The following is an 18,905-nucleotide window of genomic DNA, read 5'->3' as shown; positions in this document are numbered from 1 at the left end:
TAAAGTTGTTTTGGGAACATAGAACATATCTGCTTGACTTCAATTAATTTTTGATGCTCTTACTACTGATAGGAGAAGAACTTCAGCGCAATATGTTTGGGTTGTCTTATTTGATGTATCCCTTCCTGGTTTGGTTGATACAAGCGGCATTGTCTTCATAGGTCATTGTCGGTACATCAATGACGGAAGGAAGTCAGCAAGTGTTCCGAATATACTCAACAATAGCTCTCAACCATAAAAATTCATGTGTGGCCTTGTGAAGGACTAGAATTTCAATGTTTTGAAGAAGTCGCAACTAAGGTTTGTTTGGTTAACCTTAAAGATATTGTGGTGTTTCCAACGTTAAAGACATGACTAGTTTGAAAACGTGCCTTATGCAGGTCATATAAATAACCTGCATCAGCATATCCAACAAAGCAAACATAATTTTGAAAAAAATAATGCTAGAGAAACCAAATTTATAAACTAAATTTGCAAACCAAATGATGTGTCACCACTATGAAATAGAGATATTAATCAATACTTAAGTAATAAACCAATCATTAACAACCACATCATTTGGTTTACAAAATTTAGTTTAAAATTTTGGTTTCTCTAGCATTACCCTTTCAAAAAACCAAGGGGGTGTTCTATATTTTGAGTTGCATAGGGATAGAATAAGCCCAATCCGTAGTACCATTGAGGTAACGACTGATGTCTTCAACACTATTAATCTCAGTGTCCATGTGTTGCCGTGTTGCTATATTTTACTAAAAGATTAACTGTGAAAGAGATGTCTAGTTTAACGCACTAAACTAAATACAATAAAGCGTCAATTACGCTCAGATATGAAACTTCAGCACGGAATGAGAGTTTTGAGTTTATGGGTAGATAAGACGTGACATCATGTGAGAGGTTGGACAAACACATCTTCGACCCTCGTATTCTATCTTCATTTCAGAATCACACGAGCACAGCTAACCTCCATCATGGTCGTCTTGTTTTCTTTCTTTATTAATGCTCTCTCTCTCTCTCTCTCTCTCTCTCTTTGTTGGGTGTTGATTACATAATCCCACTATCATACCCGGCTTGTTTACTCTATAAGTAAGGTTCTGACTAGTTACTTCTGGCCAATCAACACCAATCAGAAATAAGATACCGTAAGCCAAAAACAAGTAAAATGAACTTAAAAGGGAAAAATTAAGATAAAGGGAAAAAAGGGAATTTTTTTGTGTGCTGCATATTTCTTTACATGTTAGAATTTGAGTAGACGAGAAAGAGAGAGAGAGATAGGAGGTAGAGGGGAAGTTGTTAAGAATGAGAGGCACGTGACATGCACCATACCATTCACTTCCCTAATTTCTTCATGTGTGCAATGTGTCACCCGTGAGTCAAAGTCAAATCCCCTCTGTCACGTGTCAAATGTAGCTCAATCCCATATGTTCCCACTTTCACACGCTTCAACCCCTCTCATCAGATATTTATTTATTATTTTCATATTTGATCAATTAATATATCACCATCTCTATAAATTAAGCCCCTGACGCTTATGACAAAACCAGGCTAGGCTAACACATCCTCTCTGCTCAGATCAGAGGTACTACTTGCTCTTCTTCTTTTTATTATCTTCTGCGTTTTTTCTAATGGACGAAACATCTTCTGCGTTCTGCTATTCGTGTTTTACTTAATTTGGTTACTTTATAAGTTCTATGCATATTCTGAGTACAACAATTTTACACCAGATGGAAATAAATTTCCAGCCGTACAGAATCTGAAGGAAGAGATTCTATGCTATTTTTATACATGGATGAGTACTTTCCGTGCTGTGCTTGTCATGCGAGCAGCCCTTTCTTGGATTGCCCTTTGTTTCGTTGTCTGTTCGACCTTGATATATATATATATATAAACCCTAGCTCGAATTGTCTTGCATAGTTATAGGATTAGAGAATATTCAGCTTCCAAGACCACTTTCTTTTTTTCTTTCGTGAGTAACCAGATTTGTTTATGTGTCGATCAACTTTTTAATTACTATAATTGTTTTTGGCTTTTCTCATACATATTCTTAATTACCTGGAAAATGTGCCCACCCTCCATGAATTTCGTTACATGTGTGCATTTTGTTGTTTGGTAGATGTACAGCTTTGCATGTGATTTTCAGGTACAGTGAGAATTCCAAAACGCTAGTTGGGTGCATATCTATGTAGATATATAGCTAGAGTGAAAGAATATCCATTCAATTTCAGCCTCTAATAATGTTATCAACTTTAGTCTAATTGGAGTTTTGGTTCATGAACTACAAGGTCATGAGTATTGGCCCTTGAACTTGTCACAATATAGAGCAATGGTCCATTTGAGTAACACTATCAGAAATTTCATCCAAAATAAAGAGTTTAAAAGGTAAAATAATGAGAAAATTAGGTTCACATCATTCTTTTTGTTACTCCATTGATTAAAATCCTATTAATTTTCAATTTTTGATCAAGGTCCTTAGGTATTAATAACATCATTAATTATTCAAATAATAAAATATTTGTATTTTTAAATATATTCCTTTAATGTTAAAAATGTTACAATTAGTATATTTATATTTATGGCTAAATTTTTTATCATATATTTTTATTTTTAGTTTGTACCTATTTTTAATTTGCAAATATTTTTTAATTTGTACCAATTTTCTTTTCATTTTTAATTTGTACCCATATATTAGTTTCTTTTTGTGCCCATATTTTTTAAAGTTTTATTTGTGTTTGTACCCATGTATATACTGTCATGTGACATTGTATATTTAATCAATGATACAAAAATTACATATGGTATATTTATGTTTTATGCCTAAACTTTGTATCATAAATTTATATTTTTAGTTTGTACCCACTTTTAATTTGCAACATTTTTTTTTTAAATTTGTAGTATTTTCTTTTTAGTTTTATTTTGTACCCATGTATTAATTTCTTTTAGCGCCTATATTTTTAAAAAATTCATTTTTATTCATAATTTTTAATCTTTTATCTATACCCTAATTTATTTCTAATGTACCCATTCTTCTTTATTAATGTACCACTTTGTTATATGTGAAAGGTACCAAATTTTTTGTAAAATGTACCAATTTTTTTAACACTATGAATACATTCTTTTGCCATTTATTATTTCTTATTTTTACATAGTTTTTATACATTTATTCAATCAAAATATTTGAATTTTTTTATTGTAACCGTTTCTAATAGTATTATAATGAGGGATTTTAAATTTATAGGATTATAAATCTCATAAAATATCAAACAATTAATGTCAAAACTATAAAAATATAAATATTAATAGTAATATAATGAGGTGTACAAAGTCAAGGGACCTTGATCAAACTTTGAATACTATTAAGGTTTTAATCAAAGAATGTTAAGGGTTAGAGACCGTATCCAAAATATCCCGTAAAATAATGGATGGATATATTATAACGAAGTTACCCACAAAGACTTTTGCTACAAATCGTAATAAGTAATTTAGAGAGGAATACTCACGAGTTTTTAGTTTAGGAACATTTAACTAATTAAGATCCCGGGATCATTATTGCTCCAATTAAACCATATATTTGTGTATAAGCTAGTTTTAATAGGAATATGTTTGTATTTACTTCATCTTAAACAATATATAATTGAATTAATGGGTTATATTGTCTTTCTCATGACATATGGAGGGTAGCATATTTTTACACAACTGAAATATGGACTGCTAATTAACGTTGAAGGCAAGGTTAAGATTCTAGCACATATAGATGGCTAGAGTGATGCATGCAATTAGTTTTGGCCCTTTTACATGATCAAGGGTCAATGGCAAGGTGAAAATAAGGTGATGTTGGAAAATAAGAACTCTAGGTCTCCTCCTCCATACAGTTAAGTAATTTACCATACTACGGTTCAAATAACTTGATCGATTCCCTCTCTACCTTAAAATTTGAGAAGGTAGCTAGAAAATGGCTTATTGTATATTAGCTAATTAAGGGTATGCAATGCAAGGTTGATCTGACAATGAATATGAGGTTTATGCAAGGGACTGTTCGCTTGACAAGGTTTTGCATGGAATGTGACACCCCAATCGATCGCCAACCCTCTCTTATCTGTCAGTTTTCTAATTGTCCCCATTACTGCCACACCAATATACTGTCTTCACCGAACATGGCGTACACCAGCCCAGGCAGCACCTGCTATCCCGGTCTGATCTCTCTTTCTCTCTCACATAACTGAATGCTACTACTGAATTATATAAACCGACTATATTGGAGTGTACAATAACCGTTCCTACTTTTAACTACAATTGAGTATACAGATGAGCTTATTGTTTATCTTTATTTCCCGTATGTAGGGATGGCAATGAGGCGGATCGGGTTCGGATGTGCCATCCTCGTACCCGAACTCGAAACCGTAGAATCCCCAAACAGGTTTTCCCCATAACCAAACCCATTGGGTAACGAATTTTCTTTCAGGCAACGGTTTTTCCCATTATAATATTTTTATATTATTAATTAAATAGTAAATTTTAAATAAAAAATTAAATAGATTACTGATACAATGCATATACATCATATATTCAATAAGATTAAATATTAAATACTAAATAGTGTTATTAATACAATTGATACAAACAATGCATGTGATAAATGGAAGAGGATCCTCTCCTGAGCTCAGGATGGGGATCCTCCTGACCAGTCCATCTGGGCCGTTCAAACTTAATCTAACGGTTGCAATTATTATAACTTTTAGAGGGTCTGCCTGTTTGGAGCTGTTGGATTAAATTTGAACGACCCAGATGGGTTGGTCAGGAGGATCCTCATCCTGAGCTTAGGAGAGGATCCTCTTCCGTAATAAATATTGTTAAAAACGAGATTAATACTATTAATAATTGATAAGAATATAATTTATATTATTAATGATTATTGATAACTCTCTTCTCTATATAATAAATATTGATATTTTTGTATTAATTCAAAACCAGTTCGGTTTTGGGTATAGGTTCGGGGCGGATACCCCAATAACCATAACCAAACCCGAAACCAAAAAATTTACATGACGGTTACCCATAACCGTAAAATACCAGAAATTTAATCCCCAAAACCAAACCGTTCGGATCGATTACCTACAGAAAATGGGTTTGATGGGTCAAATTGCCATCCCTACCCGTATGGCTAAATATATAATAGCTGATTTAATTTGTTTTCAATGACCCAAGCAAAGCCCGTGGATGACACGATACAAGCAATCTGGTCTTGGCTGGCATAAACAGGCCAATATGGTAAGTAACTGGTGTGGAGCAAAAAATAATTCAGAAAATTCTGGAGCTGACACGTGGACTTTTATTCACAATTGACTAGAATGTTCTTTATTAAATTGGCAATGCCCACATCCGTTCCACACGCAGTTCAACTACAAACTAAAGATATAACTAATAACTAGTTAATTCCTACCTTTAAGCTTTCCTCATTGAAGACAGGTCAGCCCTAGCTATTCTACACGCTTAGGCATCATATGTTCATTGTCCCCGTCCCCCACCCCCCCCCCCCTTCCCCGTATGTGGAGCTGCTGCTACAACAAGTAGTTCATTGTCCCCATCCCCACCCCCCCCCACCCCCCACCCCCCATCCTCCTTCCTCCCCCCCTCCCCCCACCCCCACAAAACACTGAGGAATCATATGTCCCCGTATGCGGAGCTCTTTCTGCACACTCCCTCTTAGTTATGGTCTTTAATTGTCGTACAATCCATATAGGCCTCGTATGTGGAGCTGCTCTGCCTACTTGTTCTCATCATGTACGAGAGTTGTATGTATCAATCACAGATGATGATGCAAGTATTGTCCTTATTGATATGTACAATAATGATGTGCAGGAAAAGGAAGTTTCCATACCCAGATCATCGCAAGGCCAAGCTATATGATGACCCACTTCTGTTCCCTAGCTTGCTACATAATATAATCTGGACTGGAGTATACGTAGAACCTCATCAGCTTGGAGCCTGGCAAGATCTCTGATGAGCAGATTATATATATTGCTTATCCAGCTAATTAACTCTAAAAGAAACTTATTAAACAGCTCATGATCAAACTAACACAAGTAAAGCTATCTCCAGTTTTCTATCGTTGATCGAGATGTTTAAGGAGAATGCACATACAGTTTCCGTTATAAAAATGTTGGTTTGATTTCTAGCAACATATATAGTAGGAATATGATCTTCCAAGCCCTACATATGTAGGCTGAAGTTTTTCTTTGGGTTCTTTAGATATAAGCCCATGCAATACTTATTTTCTTGACAAAAACTCATTTCGTTTTAAACATCCAAATAAAACCTAAATTTGAAATAAACTGTCATGTAAATAAATAAATACCTATTATTTTCAAAATATTTACAATTGTGCCACAACACCCTAATTATGTTGATGAATTTAATTATCCACCATAATCATGGCAAATAAGTGCTTTATTATTACAAAAGTATATGCTTTATACTTGTCTTACCATCATCTGTTCCATTCGTATATTTGTTTGACAATCATTTTAGGTATGGTAAATTATTTTGCATGTATACATTAGGCACATTTTGTTATTATTATATCTGTGTGAAATAAATTACCTATGTTTTTAAGTAGAATATAGGTAATTAATAAACTTTGAATCAATTGGCTAAAAACATCCTTGCATTTTGTAGGTAAACTATTTTGCATGTATTATTACATATACTAGGCACATTTGTTATTATTATGTGTTGTTTGCAATCAATCAACATTCATTTATTCTGTAGGTAAATTATTTTGCATGTATTATTACATATGTTAGACACGTTTTGATATTATTATTGGTAATTTTGACTAAAACAACATTTGTATATTTGTGAAAAATACTAATTTACCTGTTACAATTATTTGAAAAGGAAAAAAAAATGCTCATTTTACATAAATGAGAAAACAACTATATAAGGAATCAAAACTCTAATATCATGTAATTTTTGTTATTAATATGCATTGGAAATCAAGACACTAAAATTTTTCTTTTCCAAATATGCATAAACGTTTTAAAATGTTTAATTGAATGAAATAATATAAAATAAATGTAGATAACAAGTAATAGACCCAAAGTCAATGATATTAGGGGTAATTTTGACATCCAAAAATACCAATTTTGCCAAGTCATACTTAATTATGGATATTGCTTGGTTGGAGCCTAGTCATTGGGTTTTTATTAGAAAAATTTTACAATTGTGGGTTTTAGTTAATAAAAATTGAATTCTAAGGGGTATACTCATATTTTCAGTATAGGTCAAATTAAGTTTATGTATAATGCAGTATTGAAGAAGTTGAGGTTCCATTATAAAACTACGTGGCAATATATGGAGAAGGCCAACTACTTATAAGCGCATACAATATAGAGAGAAGTCCAACAAAAACATGAAAAACCAAAAAAAAAAAAAAAAAAAAACCTCCAAAAGGCTAATTGGTTTTTTTTTTGTTCAAGTTGCCAACGAGGTGTCTCATCTGAAACCTCCAAAGCAAGAAATAAGCCAATCCCAACCCGATCAAAACGAAGATCCAAACACCGTCTTCCTTGCTCTCCTGAGTTTGACACGAGCACATCTAGTATTCGACCCTCGGATTCTATCGACATTTCAGAATCACACGAGCACAGCCTTTTGTAATAATACCCTAGTTCCCTTCCACATCAGCAGATATTTTTATATTGATGAATCCACATGGGATAATTTACCTTATTCAATCATGCATGCATCCTACAATATTTAAACAAACAAATTAGTTTGAGTGGTGTGATTTTCTTTCCACACGAGTTCGAACTCCTTTTTAATAATTTAAACGAGTTTACATCACTTGCATATATAAAAAAAATCTAGTGTATTTATTGTCCAAATATCATGAAATTTCGGCCAACCATCAAGGGGTACTTTCAAGAAATCTGTTAAAAGAGAACAAATTAAGGTGTATATATAATCATCCGAAGCAAAAAAGTAACATGAAACAAATGAGTGGAAAGTGAGCTAGCTAATGAATTAAAGGTAATTTTAGAAAGATTGATTATTTAAATTAAATTTTGTAAACTATATGAAGTGATTGTTGACGATTGAATTATTATTTGAGTGTGATTAATGTGTTTATTTACTATCCCTGACACAACATATAATTTACCAATTGAGAAATATTTAGGAAACTTTTTCAAAGTGAGACTCTTCGTGAACTCTCTATCACCTCACAGTTTAACGTTAATTCTCGTACCAATACTATCAAATATTGTATAAAAAAACATAAGATAAAAGAGAGTCTATGAAGATTCCCACTTTTGAAAGTTTACTTAGTATTTCTCTTAAAATTTAGTCCGAAAAACTAATATGCTTAGCATTACTTGTGAATTAATCAAAAGCTATAAAGTAAGTGGTCCACCGCGTTAAAAGTTTTACATGAATGTCGGACTATATATGTTGTCCTAAATCCCTAATGTGACAGCTGATACAATTTACACCGTCCGTTGATCCTATATCAATGAATCTTACCTATAATTAACTATTTATTATGAGAGGGAAACACAACAATTAAATATCGATTAGTCAATGATCTGTCACGTGTAAAGTTTTAGCTGACATGAAGATCCGTATAGAATTCGCACGCTCCACCAATGATTTGTAATTGAAAGTGATAAACCATGGAAAGGTTCCTTCTTATCTCTATAAAATGAAGCTCAAACCAGCAGCTGTATTGCACCTCCCAGTTAGGTCTCTTGCTCAAAAGACCACGTTCTTCTCCCTCCCTTCTTCCGCTTTGACGTACGTATACGTTCTTCCGTAGTTTTGCTAATTATTTAGTTTGATTTACGTACTTAGTCCAAATCAAATATGTTTGTTGTGTTGTGTTTATTTATTTTTTTTAAATTTTTTTAATTTTTTTTCAGATGGGATGATAACTTGTGTGAGATTTTTGCAGAAAATAAAGAAATCTAGAACAAGTCAACAAATATATATGATCGAGGATCGCGGATGTGTTGATGTGTTTTGATATGGGTGAGTGGATTTCATGCTATGCTTGTCAAGTGAGCAGTACCTTTGCAAATAATCTTAGTTTCGTTGTCTGTTCGACCTGAAACCTAAGGTAATTAAAGGTTAGGCATAGTACCCTTGAAAACCCTAATTAGAAAGTAATCATGTTTTTTCTCTTTCTAAATTAATCAACTTGATTGATCATCTAAGAAGTTAAACAAGGCAGCTTATTAGTAGATAACTAGCTATTTATTCTGTGTCATCTTGGAGTATGACCTAGTAGTTGATCGAGATCGACTGCAGTAACCTATAAATTTATTGAGTTATGCATAAAACAGTCATTAAACTAGAACGGAAAAAAAAAGCAAAAACTCCCAAGCTAATCCAGTTTATATATATGCGTTTATCAGATTCATTTGGGAAGTGGTTTAGGTATCTTTTGGCTTTCCTTCTTTTCCTTTTGAAATATGAAGAAGAAAGAAATTGAAAGAAATAGTAATAGGCTGGCTATAAGTTGCGAAGTACCACTTTTGTGGTAATTTAACATCATAATTTTGATAATCGTTGGAATTTTACCCTAGTTATTGCGGCTGCGGCCACCAACTTTCTATTTTCAGGTGTATGTGGGTTATACTAATTGAATTGGATTTGAAACTAATCTAGTTACCAAATTAGATAAAGCTACTTATTACACTAAAGTAGTATTTCCTTGGTTTCGAACTGTAGAATGTAATTAGCATGAGCCGTATAAGCAAGTCCTTAATTAATTAGAAAAATAATGTGGTTTAGGGTTTACCTAGTGGTGACTAGCTAGCCTGCTACCATAGAATGTTGATAGGTCGAAGAGACAGCGAGCCTGAGGAATAAGCAAGAGACTGTTCATTTGACAAGGGTTTGCATGGAATTCAACATCTTGATTCTTGACCTTATGTTTGCATATGAAGTTTATTAGGAAGCGGATCAACTTTCATCAGAAAGGTGATTATGCCCAGATAATTCACTTCGTCTCTCTTAGCCTAATCTAATCAACTTTTCTTTCTTTCTTCAAATTAATAAATTTAATGTTTCTTGACAAATTTCAACATGTGATTTGTGATGATGCATGGAGGCTCAACTCACAGTGAAGGGACGATGGAGGATCATGATCAGTTGCTACTTAGAGGCTCGATTTGATACAAATGCCAAGATTTGGAGCAAACAGCGAAGAGTCAACGGTTCACTACTATATAATTACATTGACATTATTTCCCAGCTTGCATTATATATTACTTGCATAACACAATAAATATTGTGGAGTTTGTATCATAAAATGTCTCGATGTAATTAGACATGAAACAACTAAACATAAGTCATTCGATTTTGTTAATATTCCAATGTGAAATTCTTGTATTTTTATTTTGTTACCAGTATATAATGTGAAATTCATAAACCTTTTTTATGCTAACTGAATTTATATGGTTTTGAAAATTAATATATTATAATTCATTCCCTATATATCCGATACAAAGTAAGATTTTGAACTGAATTTCCACTTTAATATTCTAGTAGATAAGATGTTGAATTTTTTTATCCATGTGTTATGAGTTTGAAACTTTCTCGCTCCCCTAAACTAATGTAATAGTTTCGAACTATTTTCTTCCTCTTACTAATCGTAAATTTATTTTCTAAAAAAAAGAAAAAAAAAAAAAACTCTAGCTAGGTTTCTAGTCTAGTTTTATCCATCTCCCTGCACACACTGATCACCACTGTACTCGCCGCAGTTTTAGATTCCTTGGTTTCTCTGATTCACTTTTATAACAAATTAGTAGAATTTGTTATCTGGTTTACCAATTAAATTAGGGATGTGCTATCTACACATCCCTTTTTACTTCTCACACACCCCTTGTTAATTTATGTCCGTTGATTTTCTTCATTTCATCCGATCCGATAGCCGAAAATTAGAAGGATGTGTGAGAAGTAAAAAGAGGTGTGTGGATATCACATCCTTTAAATTAACCTTCTTTCGTTTTTGGAGGGTGAACAAAGTGAAGTGGGTTTAAACTTGGTTTCCAATCAATCAAGATTTGTGGATGCCCCTCCATCCCCAAATATAAAAAAACACGGTACTCCACTACTTCCAGCTGGTTGTTTTGCAGTAACCAATTTTCCTATTAAATTAAAGAGTCATGCTCTCTTAAGGTCCTCAAATGAGAACTTGCGAATATCAAATGCAAATTAACCATAAGATTAGTTTAGTTTATAGACTTAAAATATTTGATAACTTAATAAAACAAAATAATAAAATGAGTTTTCTAAAGGTTCATGGATTTAAGTTGATTTTTCTTTATTAAGTTGTCAAATACTTTAGATCTTAACCTAATATAATCTTGTGGCTAATATGCATTTCATCACAGATCCTCAAAATTTAAAGTCATACTTACTACAGGGAGCTGCCATTTCCATTTCCAAATGTGGTTGTGTACTTGATATGCTTTTGGAGGAAACTCTTTTGCTTCAACAATATTCTATTAATGAGTCTTTTTTTCACCATCATAAATTATGATGTATACTTACTATGCACCTAATCATCTGCCACATGTTTTTTCATATAACTTTAGTTAACTTTCACATTAAATGTTACCTTTTTAATTTTGAAAAAAAAGTTAAATTAAGGTTAAATGAAATAATACGTGACAAATTTTTAAATGTATGCTGAGTATACACCATAATTGATAGTGTTAAGGAAAAATGCTCCTAATGTCAGATTAATGATTCATCTTTCAAGGAATTTTGCAAGGATACTTATGAGTAATGACCTAAAAGGTGATGGGCTCAAATTAAACAAAGTGAATAGTGTCATATGCCGTATTAAGTTACTAAACTACTTTAAATGGTATTAGTAAACCACGACTTGTAAAAACGTTTTGAAAGCTATGTTTCCAAAAAAAAAATATATATATGTCGTAGTCCCATCCAATTTATCATATACCATTTAGTCAAAAGGTGAGTGTGAAAATAGTATGAGTAGCGTTTCAAATTTTTTCGATACATTCAAAATTTCGTAAAAATATATAAAAGTTAGAAAAAGATATGTAAAGAGGGAGAAGTTTAGACTTCACCATAAATTGGAGAAACTTTTAAATTTTAGCTAAAATCGACAGTTTTGGTCTCTATTTTTGACATTTCAGTTAAATATCAGATAAATTCTTATATTTTGTTTAAACTAGTGTGCCATTCTCTAAAGTTTATTTTTGAATTTCCACATTTTGACCAAATTTCTATCATTTCTATTAAAGGCAACCGATATCGATATCAATATATCCATCAATATTTTCATAAATTTGCATATCTATATTTCTCTGATACCGATATTTTAAACATTGAGTATAAGTGAGTGAGTATAACATCACTCATAAATAAGAAGTTTAACTAAAACCGGTGGTTTTTTGTTAAAAAAAAAAAAAACCATTACAACCAGGCCGGATCAGTGAAAGATTGTTACCCAAGGCCCAATAACTTCAGAACCAAAAATTAAGTTGAGCCGTCAAAGACCAGCCCATCTCGACCTTTTGTCCCTCCAGCTCCACGGAGTCCGGTCTTCTTCCCCTTCGAACTCTGCAATAAATAACTAGTCCGAGCCTTGAGACCGTTGATCTTTGCCGAGAGAGACAGATGGCATTCTCTAGTTGCAGCAATGTGTTGGGCGGTTCGCGTCTTCTGGCGGCGGTCGGAGAAACCCAGTTGCCCACGAAGCGCTCGGTGTCGGTGTCAACCACCACCACCACAAAGAAGAGAGCTTTTCCTCTTCAGGTTGCTACTTGCACTGTTTCAACTCACTTAATATGCTTAAAGTTCTTTTCTTTTGATCTGTATTGTGTTTAATAATGAATATTTGTTCTCTGAATCGATTGACCCTGTTTATTCCAGCTCACCTCAGTCACAAAAAATCAAATTATTTTGTCATTTTTATAATTTATTTGTGAAGTTTTCAACTGGAAATGCATCTGGGTTTTCCTTTATTGGGTAATGTTACTAATTTAGTTCGCGTATTTACAGATCAAAGGCATGAGCAATTTCAGAACAATGAATGACTAGTTTAGTTTAGTATATTATGTTCCTTACAACAAGAAAGCTTTACTCGGTAAATGGGGTCGGCTTTATGAATCTTAGAACTTCATTACGCTTTGTTTTGGGCCAAGTATAGCATATTCTGTTCCTTATTTCCGGAAGTTTAGCGAGAAACTTAAACCGTAAGATGTAAGGTTTGCGTGCACTTTTTTGATGTTCTAATGTTTGTTATGAGGGAGGGTTAGCTGTTTTTTACTCGGGCACTTGGCTGATATGGCCTATGTTATGTGAGGCTACAGAGCTATTTGCAGTTAGTTCAGTTAGTTGGTTCAAAGGAAATAACTAATTTGCGTCATCGAGTGCAGACTGCTATGCAGTTGTTATGGGAAGCTTTCGTCTCGTGCCATGTGAAACTAAGTGTATCCTTTCATAAATGGTACCCCTTACCATCGTTGGTTGTATAAGTGTTGTTTCTAAGCAGCTGATCTGCTTACTTTTGTCCCTATCGAAGCAAGTTAAGAGCATGATGTTAAACCATGGGCCGTGGCATCCTTAAATTTCATAGTTGGCATTTTATTTCATTGTAACTCCGCATCCGCCTATCCGGAGTTTCACTCAAGCAGAGAAGAGATAATCACACTTATCGTCCATAGAATCTAGCAATCCTATGTTTTTGGTGGAGATAAGTTATGAAGATTTTGATACTAGGTCTCGGTTAGGCGGGCCACATGTTTTGTAATCTTTACCTTGTGGTTCACATTGCTAGAGTTAATTTCTGTCCACAATGTATGCTTAATAATTTATGTAATTAAGCTTATCTTGATGAATTCATGGTGATCTCAGTAAGAAGTACCGAACTTATGATCTGTTTTGTCATCTCCAGCTTCAATGGTTTCATCCCAAAGGTCTAAGCACTGATAAATTTTTCTTTTCACATATACAAATGGATCACGAATTAAGAAGATGGATTAAATTTGGCTTTGTAGTAGGATGAGTCTTTTTTGGTTTTATGTGCAGTTGTCCATTATGCTTCAGGTTATTAAGGTCCCTTTGAACTGTATTCTCGAAAAGTGATTAAGTTGTAACAAGCCAGATTTAATTGTTCGGTCTTGCAGTTTGATTCTTAATTGTCATAAGGGCCGGAGATGTAGGGTAAGTAGGCTGCAACTTGATTTTTCATTGTTTAGTACTTTCGAGCATCATCTTTTACAGAAACTGAAACCGTGATGGATTGTAGAACAATTACTTGTCTTTTACTTCTCAATTCATCTCTGAGATGTGATGTTATCTTTGCAGTTGAGAAGTGAGGGAAAAGAAAAAGTAGAGGCTCCGAAAGCCTTTGGAGTTTCACGAAGAGATGTGATGTTATCTGTGCCTGTTGGGACACTGGCAGCACTCACCCTTCCAATAGAACCTGTGGAAGCACGCGTTGTCAATCCCGAGATCAGGAAGAAGATTTTTGAAAAGTTAGAGAAGATAAGGGAGCAGTTTGGTTTGTCAAAGCCAAAAACCAATGACGGGAAAAAGGCGTACCCATCACCGCCATCGTCGGAGGAGAAAAAGCCTCAGACATTGCTACCACCTGTTGAAGTAATTCTCCCTTGAGATGGGTAATTGTCGATTCAGATAAATGGTCATCCCACTGTTGGGGTAGATCAAACTTTTTGTTTGGTGCGGACTTTTGCCCTGTTAGTTGAGAACTTTATGAACCTATGAGTAATAAACCTATGAGTGCGTGATCATTTTTGCTTCCTAGTTAACGACTTTGGACAATTCTGTTTTAGCTATCTGCACTCCAAATCAAAGTAATTTGGAATTTTCCTTTTCGACAGAGAGGAACAGCACTTTAAACCGAATATTTTATAATTTTGCAACGCATGAGGAGCAAATGAGGTTAAAAAAGCGTGTTGAACTTGACACTAGTGGTGGATTGTCTTGATGATTATGGTCTTCTTCAACTCATATCGACTCTAATTCTAACCCTCTCTCTCTTCTTAGTGTAGTTTAGAGTAGACATAATCACTTGTGTTTAGCTGATTCTTTTTCTTCAACAAAATATTATAATAATTGTTCCAATGTTGGTAAATGGCATTGTATTTTGGAAGATCAAATGTACAATAACAATAACAACGCCATATCTTACTAAGTGGAGTCAGCGGTATGAAATCCTAGAATATCATTGTACTTAGTTTTGCACAAGTATGATAAAAACTAATTTATTCTATTTCATAAAATGAGCAAACAACTGATAAGTGTCAAAATAATAATCTGCTAAATGAAAACAAATACAAAAAAAAAACCAAAAACATGAAAAACCCAAAAAAAAAAACAGCCTCCAAAGGGCTAATTGGTTTTTTTGTTCAAGTTGCCAACGAGGTGTCTCATCTGAAACCTCCAAAACAAGAAATAAGCCAATCCCAACCCGATCAAAACGAAGATCCAAACACCGTCTTCCTTGCTCTCCTGAGTTTGACACGAGCACATCTAGTATTCGACCCTCGGATTCTATCGACATTTCAGAATCACACGAGCACAGCCTTTGTAATAATACCCTAGTTCCCTTCCACACCATCAGATATTTTTATATTGATGAATCCACATGGGATGATTTACCTTATTCAATCATGCATGCATCCTACAATATTTAAACAAACAAATTAGTTTGAGTGGTGTGATTTTCTTTCCACACGAGTTCGAACTCCTTTTTCATAATTTAAAAGAGTTTACATCACTTGTATATAGGGTTCTTTAGAAAAAGGCTATTGAAACTCCTATTTTCCAAACAAAAACCCACATAATATTAAACATCCAAATAAAACCCAAATTTCAATTAGAGTACCATGTAGACAAATATGTAACCAATTATTATCACATATTTACAACTTATGCCACAAAACTCTAATTATGTCAATAAATATTATTACTCACCCTAATTATGATTAGCAATTAACCCCATATGGAAATTTTACCTTTCTTGTATGATAAATATTAGGAATATATATATATATATATATATATATATTTAGCCATGTTCATAAACAATTATGGGCACATTTTTCGTATGAAAAAAAAAAATCCTTTCTACAATCAGTTATTTTGCATCAAATAATAATATTGTTTGATAAAAACAACAAAGAACCAATTAATATTCTTTTATGTTGTAGGTAAATTATTTTACCTAGATTATTACATACATTAGGCATCTTTTGTTTGTTATCATATATGCTTGTTAAAAATAATTTATCTATATTTATATGTAAAATATAAGAAAATTAATTTTGAATCAAATAGCATTTATTTTGTAGGTAAATTAAAATAGTAGTTCCATTATTTTGGTAAAGTTAAATAGTGCCTAAATTATTTCGTAAAAATTAAACCAAGAAAAATTATCTCCATTAAAATAAAACAGTACATATTCGAAAAGAAAATAAAAATAAAACAGTAGATACATTATTTTCTTATAAGATTAAACAATAGGTAAATTATATTGTAGGTACATTACGTTTGTAATATAAAAAAAATTGAAATTCATAAAAAAAAGTAGTAGATATATTATTTTTTAATCAAATTTCCTTTATTTGTAGGTGAATTATTTTCATGTATTATTATGTATATTGGGCACATTTTACTACTAATATATATGTGTGCAATAATTTACCTATATTATTATATAAAATATAGATAAATTTATTTTGAATCAAATAACAATTTTTTTTATAAGTTTTTTTTTTTTTTTGAGTTGAAACGATAGCGATTTTATTAATGTCAAGAAGACAGCATACAATCATCCAAGAGGGTACCCTGGAGTAAATTATTTTGCATGTATCATTACATATACAGGGCAAATTTATTACTAATACACATGTCCAAATAATTTACCTATATTTTTTAAATATAGGTAAATTATTTTATAGTGCTCTTTCAGATTTTCATTTGGTAAGAAAATGACAAGATTAAATTAAAATTGTCTAATTTTATGCAAATTTGAAAAAACAATTACGAAATCTTAAGGAAAGTATAAAGCTTGTGACAAGATTAAATAAATTAAAGCAATAAGCGGTAATTCTAGCCATAGTAAATAAATTGCATTTAAGTAAATAAAGCTTGTGACAAGGGCTTTAATTCAGCACCATTCACATAAATCAAAACTTAAAGCAGTAGGCGGTAAAACCGTCCATGATAAATAAATTGCTTTAAAGTAAATAGAACTTGTGAAAGTGTTTTAAGCCAACACCATTCACATAAATCAAAACTTAAAGCAGTAGGCGGTAAAACCGTCCATGGTGCAGATGCATCATTAGAAACCTTTGTCCAAAAATTCCACTTTTCCAATTCTTTTTCACACCGTGCTTGAAACACCATTCCATAATCCCTCCTTCCTTTTTCTTATTTATCTGTCTGTACTAGTCTCAAACCCAGGGCCATATGGGTTGTTGTGGAGGTCACACAAAGCCAATTCAATCCAATAAGGCTACCAGAGACTAACGTTGTTCTTGCATGGCCCAGAGAACATGGCGTCACAAAGCAAGAATTTCCCTATAGGGACATAAATGATAGCGGAGTTCATGAAGGTATAAGAGAGGGATGCATTTGTGGAGTCAGTCATGCCATCACTATCTCAGACAACCAAGTATTCACGGGAGTTCTCGAGATTTATCGAAAACGATGCGATCTGGGTTTCCAAGTCTGATGAGATTTTTCTGGATCTCTGGAAACCAATTGTCAGGTACGAGTTTTCTTATCTCGTGACGACTACAGGTTGTTGTAAATTTCAATTCTCACCAGAATACGGCGGGGTGCTTCTGGTGCGGTGGGAGATACAGAAAATGGACATACCTTTTATTCTGTGAAATTTTTTGCTAGCAGAGGTGGGAGGTAGGTAATGCTTCACCGGATTTATGGCGTTGTGCTTTCCACGGACATAAGAGCTTTTTGTGCTGATAACGTGTTGTAAAATCGACGATGGGTGCAGTGGAATAAATGAAACAAGACACAAAATTTACGAGGTTCCTCTACAGTCAGTGTGACTGGAGTACATCCTCGGGGCAGCAGTGGTGCTTTCATTATAATTTGGAATAATAGGAGTACAAAGATAACTCTCTCTATTATCTCATCTCCTCTTCCTTTCTTTTCTCTCTTCCTCTCTTTTTCTCTCTTCCTTTTTTCCTTCCTATCTATCCCGTGAGTCTCCCCACCTTCTTCACCTCTCATTCATTTTATAAACAAAAGAAAGCACTATTCACTTTACAAATTTTCCACAAATGAATAGTGAAAATATTGTGCATAAATAGTAACAAACTATTCATGTGGCCCATCCATATATTATTCACAACAAATTCATCTTTCAAGGAATTTTGCAAGGATACTTTTGAGGAATGACCTAAGAGGTGATGGGCTCAAATTAAACAAAGTGAATAGTGTCATATGTCGTATTAAGTTACTAAACTACTTTAAATGGTATTAGTAGCGGGAACCGGATCCCCTCTTGAGCTTAAGAGAATACCAGGAACCGGATCCCCTCTTGAGTAAAGAATTCAGGCTGTTGGAATTTGATTCAACGACTACAAACAGATGGCCCCTCTAAAAGTTATAATAATTGCAACCGTTGGATCAAATTTCCACGGCCCGTGTGATTTGCTTATGAGGCTTAGCCTCTTAAGCTCAGGAGGGCATCCGGTTCCATTAGTAGCGTGGGTGGGGATTGAACCACAACTTGTAAAAACGTTTTGAAAGCTATGTTTCCAAAAAAATATAATGTCGTAGTCCCATCCAATTTATCAAATATAATGTCGTAGTCTCATCCAATTTATCATATACCATTTAGTAAAAAAGTGAGTGTGAAAATAGTATGAGCATCGTTT

The 18,905-nt window shown here is 33.4% G+C and overlaps 1 protein-coding gene and 3 long non-coding RNA genes across 6 annotated transcripts; all 4 read left to right on the top strand.

The window, feature by feature from the left end:
* The first annotated feature begins 1,500 nt into the window (after positions 1-1,500).
* On the top strand, positions 1,501-6,225 carry LOC108171263 (uncharacterized). 3 transcript variants are annotated; one of them, XR_011577641.1, is made up of 5 exons: positions 1,501-1,576; positions 3,990-4,185; positions 4,336-4,411; positions 5,200-5,262; positions 5,854-6,173. It is a non-coding gene; the product is annotated as an uncharacterized lncRNA (long non-coding RNA). The 3 variants fall into 3 exon arrangements; XR_003769962.2 differs by lacking the exon at positions 4,336-4,411 and having other exon boundaries at positions 5,854-6,225; XR_003769960.2 differs by lacking the exon at positions 5,200-5,262 and having other exon boundaries at positions 5,854-6,225.
* A 2,329-nt stretch (positions 6,226-8,554) lies between these two features.
* Positions 8,555-9,218, top strand: LOC139193227 (uncharacterized). Its single transcript, XR_011577640.1, has 2 exons — positions 8,555-8,787; positions 8,945-9,218. It is a non-coding gene; the product is annotated as an uncharacterized lncRNA (long non-coding RNA).
* A 522-nt stretch (positions 9,219-9,740) lies between these two features.
* LOC139193226 (uncharacterized) lies at positions 9,741-10,363 on the top strand. The gene is made up of 2 exons (XR_011577639.1): positions 9,741-9,975; positions 10,106-10,363. It is a non-coding gene; the product is annotated as an uncharacterized lncRNA (long non-coding RNA).
* A 2,161-nt stretch (positions 10,364-12,524) lies between these two features.
* Positions 12,525-14,799, top strand: LOC114822113 (uncharacterized). Its single transcript, XM_029096202.2, has 2 exons — positions 12,525-12,786; positions 14,341-14,799. Exons 1-2 carry the CDS (start codon positions 12,649-12,651, stop codon positions 14,647-14,649), a joined length of 447 nt encoding a protein of 148 aa, XP_028952035.1. The 5' UTR covers positions 12,525-12,648; the 3' UTR covers positions 14,650-14,799.
* The last annotated feature ends 4,106 nt before the right edge of the window (positions 14,800-18,905 follow it).

Source organism: Malus domestica, chromosome 16 (assembly GCF_042453785.1).
Source record: "Malus domestica chromosome 16, GDT2T_hap1".
Lineage (NCBI taxonomy): Eukaryota > Viridiplantae > Streptophyta > Magnoliopsida > Rosales > Rosaceae > Malus > Malus domestica.
The sequence above is the reverse complement of the archived record's forward strand: the minus strand, read 5'-3'. Positions and strand labels throughout refer to the sequence as shown.

Coding starts and splice junctions, on each gene's coding strand:
- LOC114822113 (XM_029096202.2), top strand. CDS start 12,649: ATGGCATTCTCTAGTTGCAGCAATGTGTTGGGCGGTTCGCGTCTTCTG. Junction 12,787..14,340: donor AGAGAGCTTTTCCTCTTCAG/GTTGCTACTTGC, acceptor TTATCTTTGCAG/TTGAGAAGTGAGGGAAAAGA.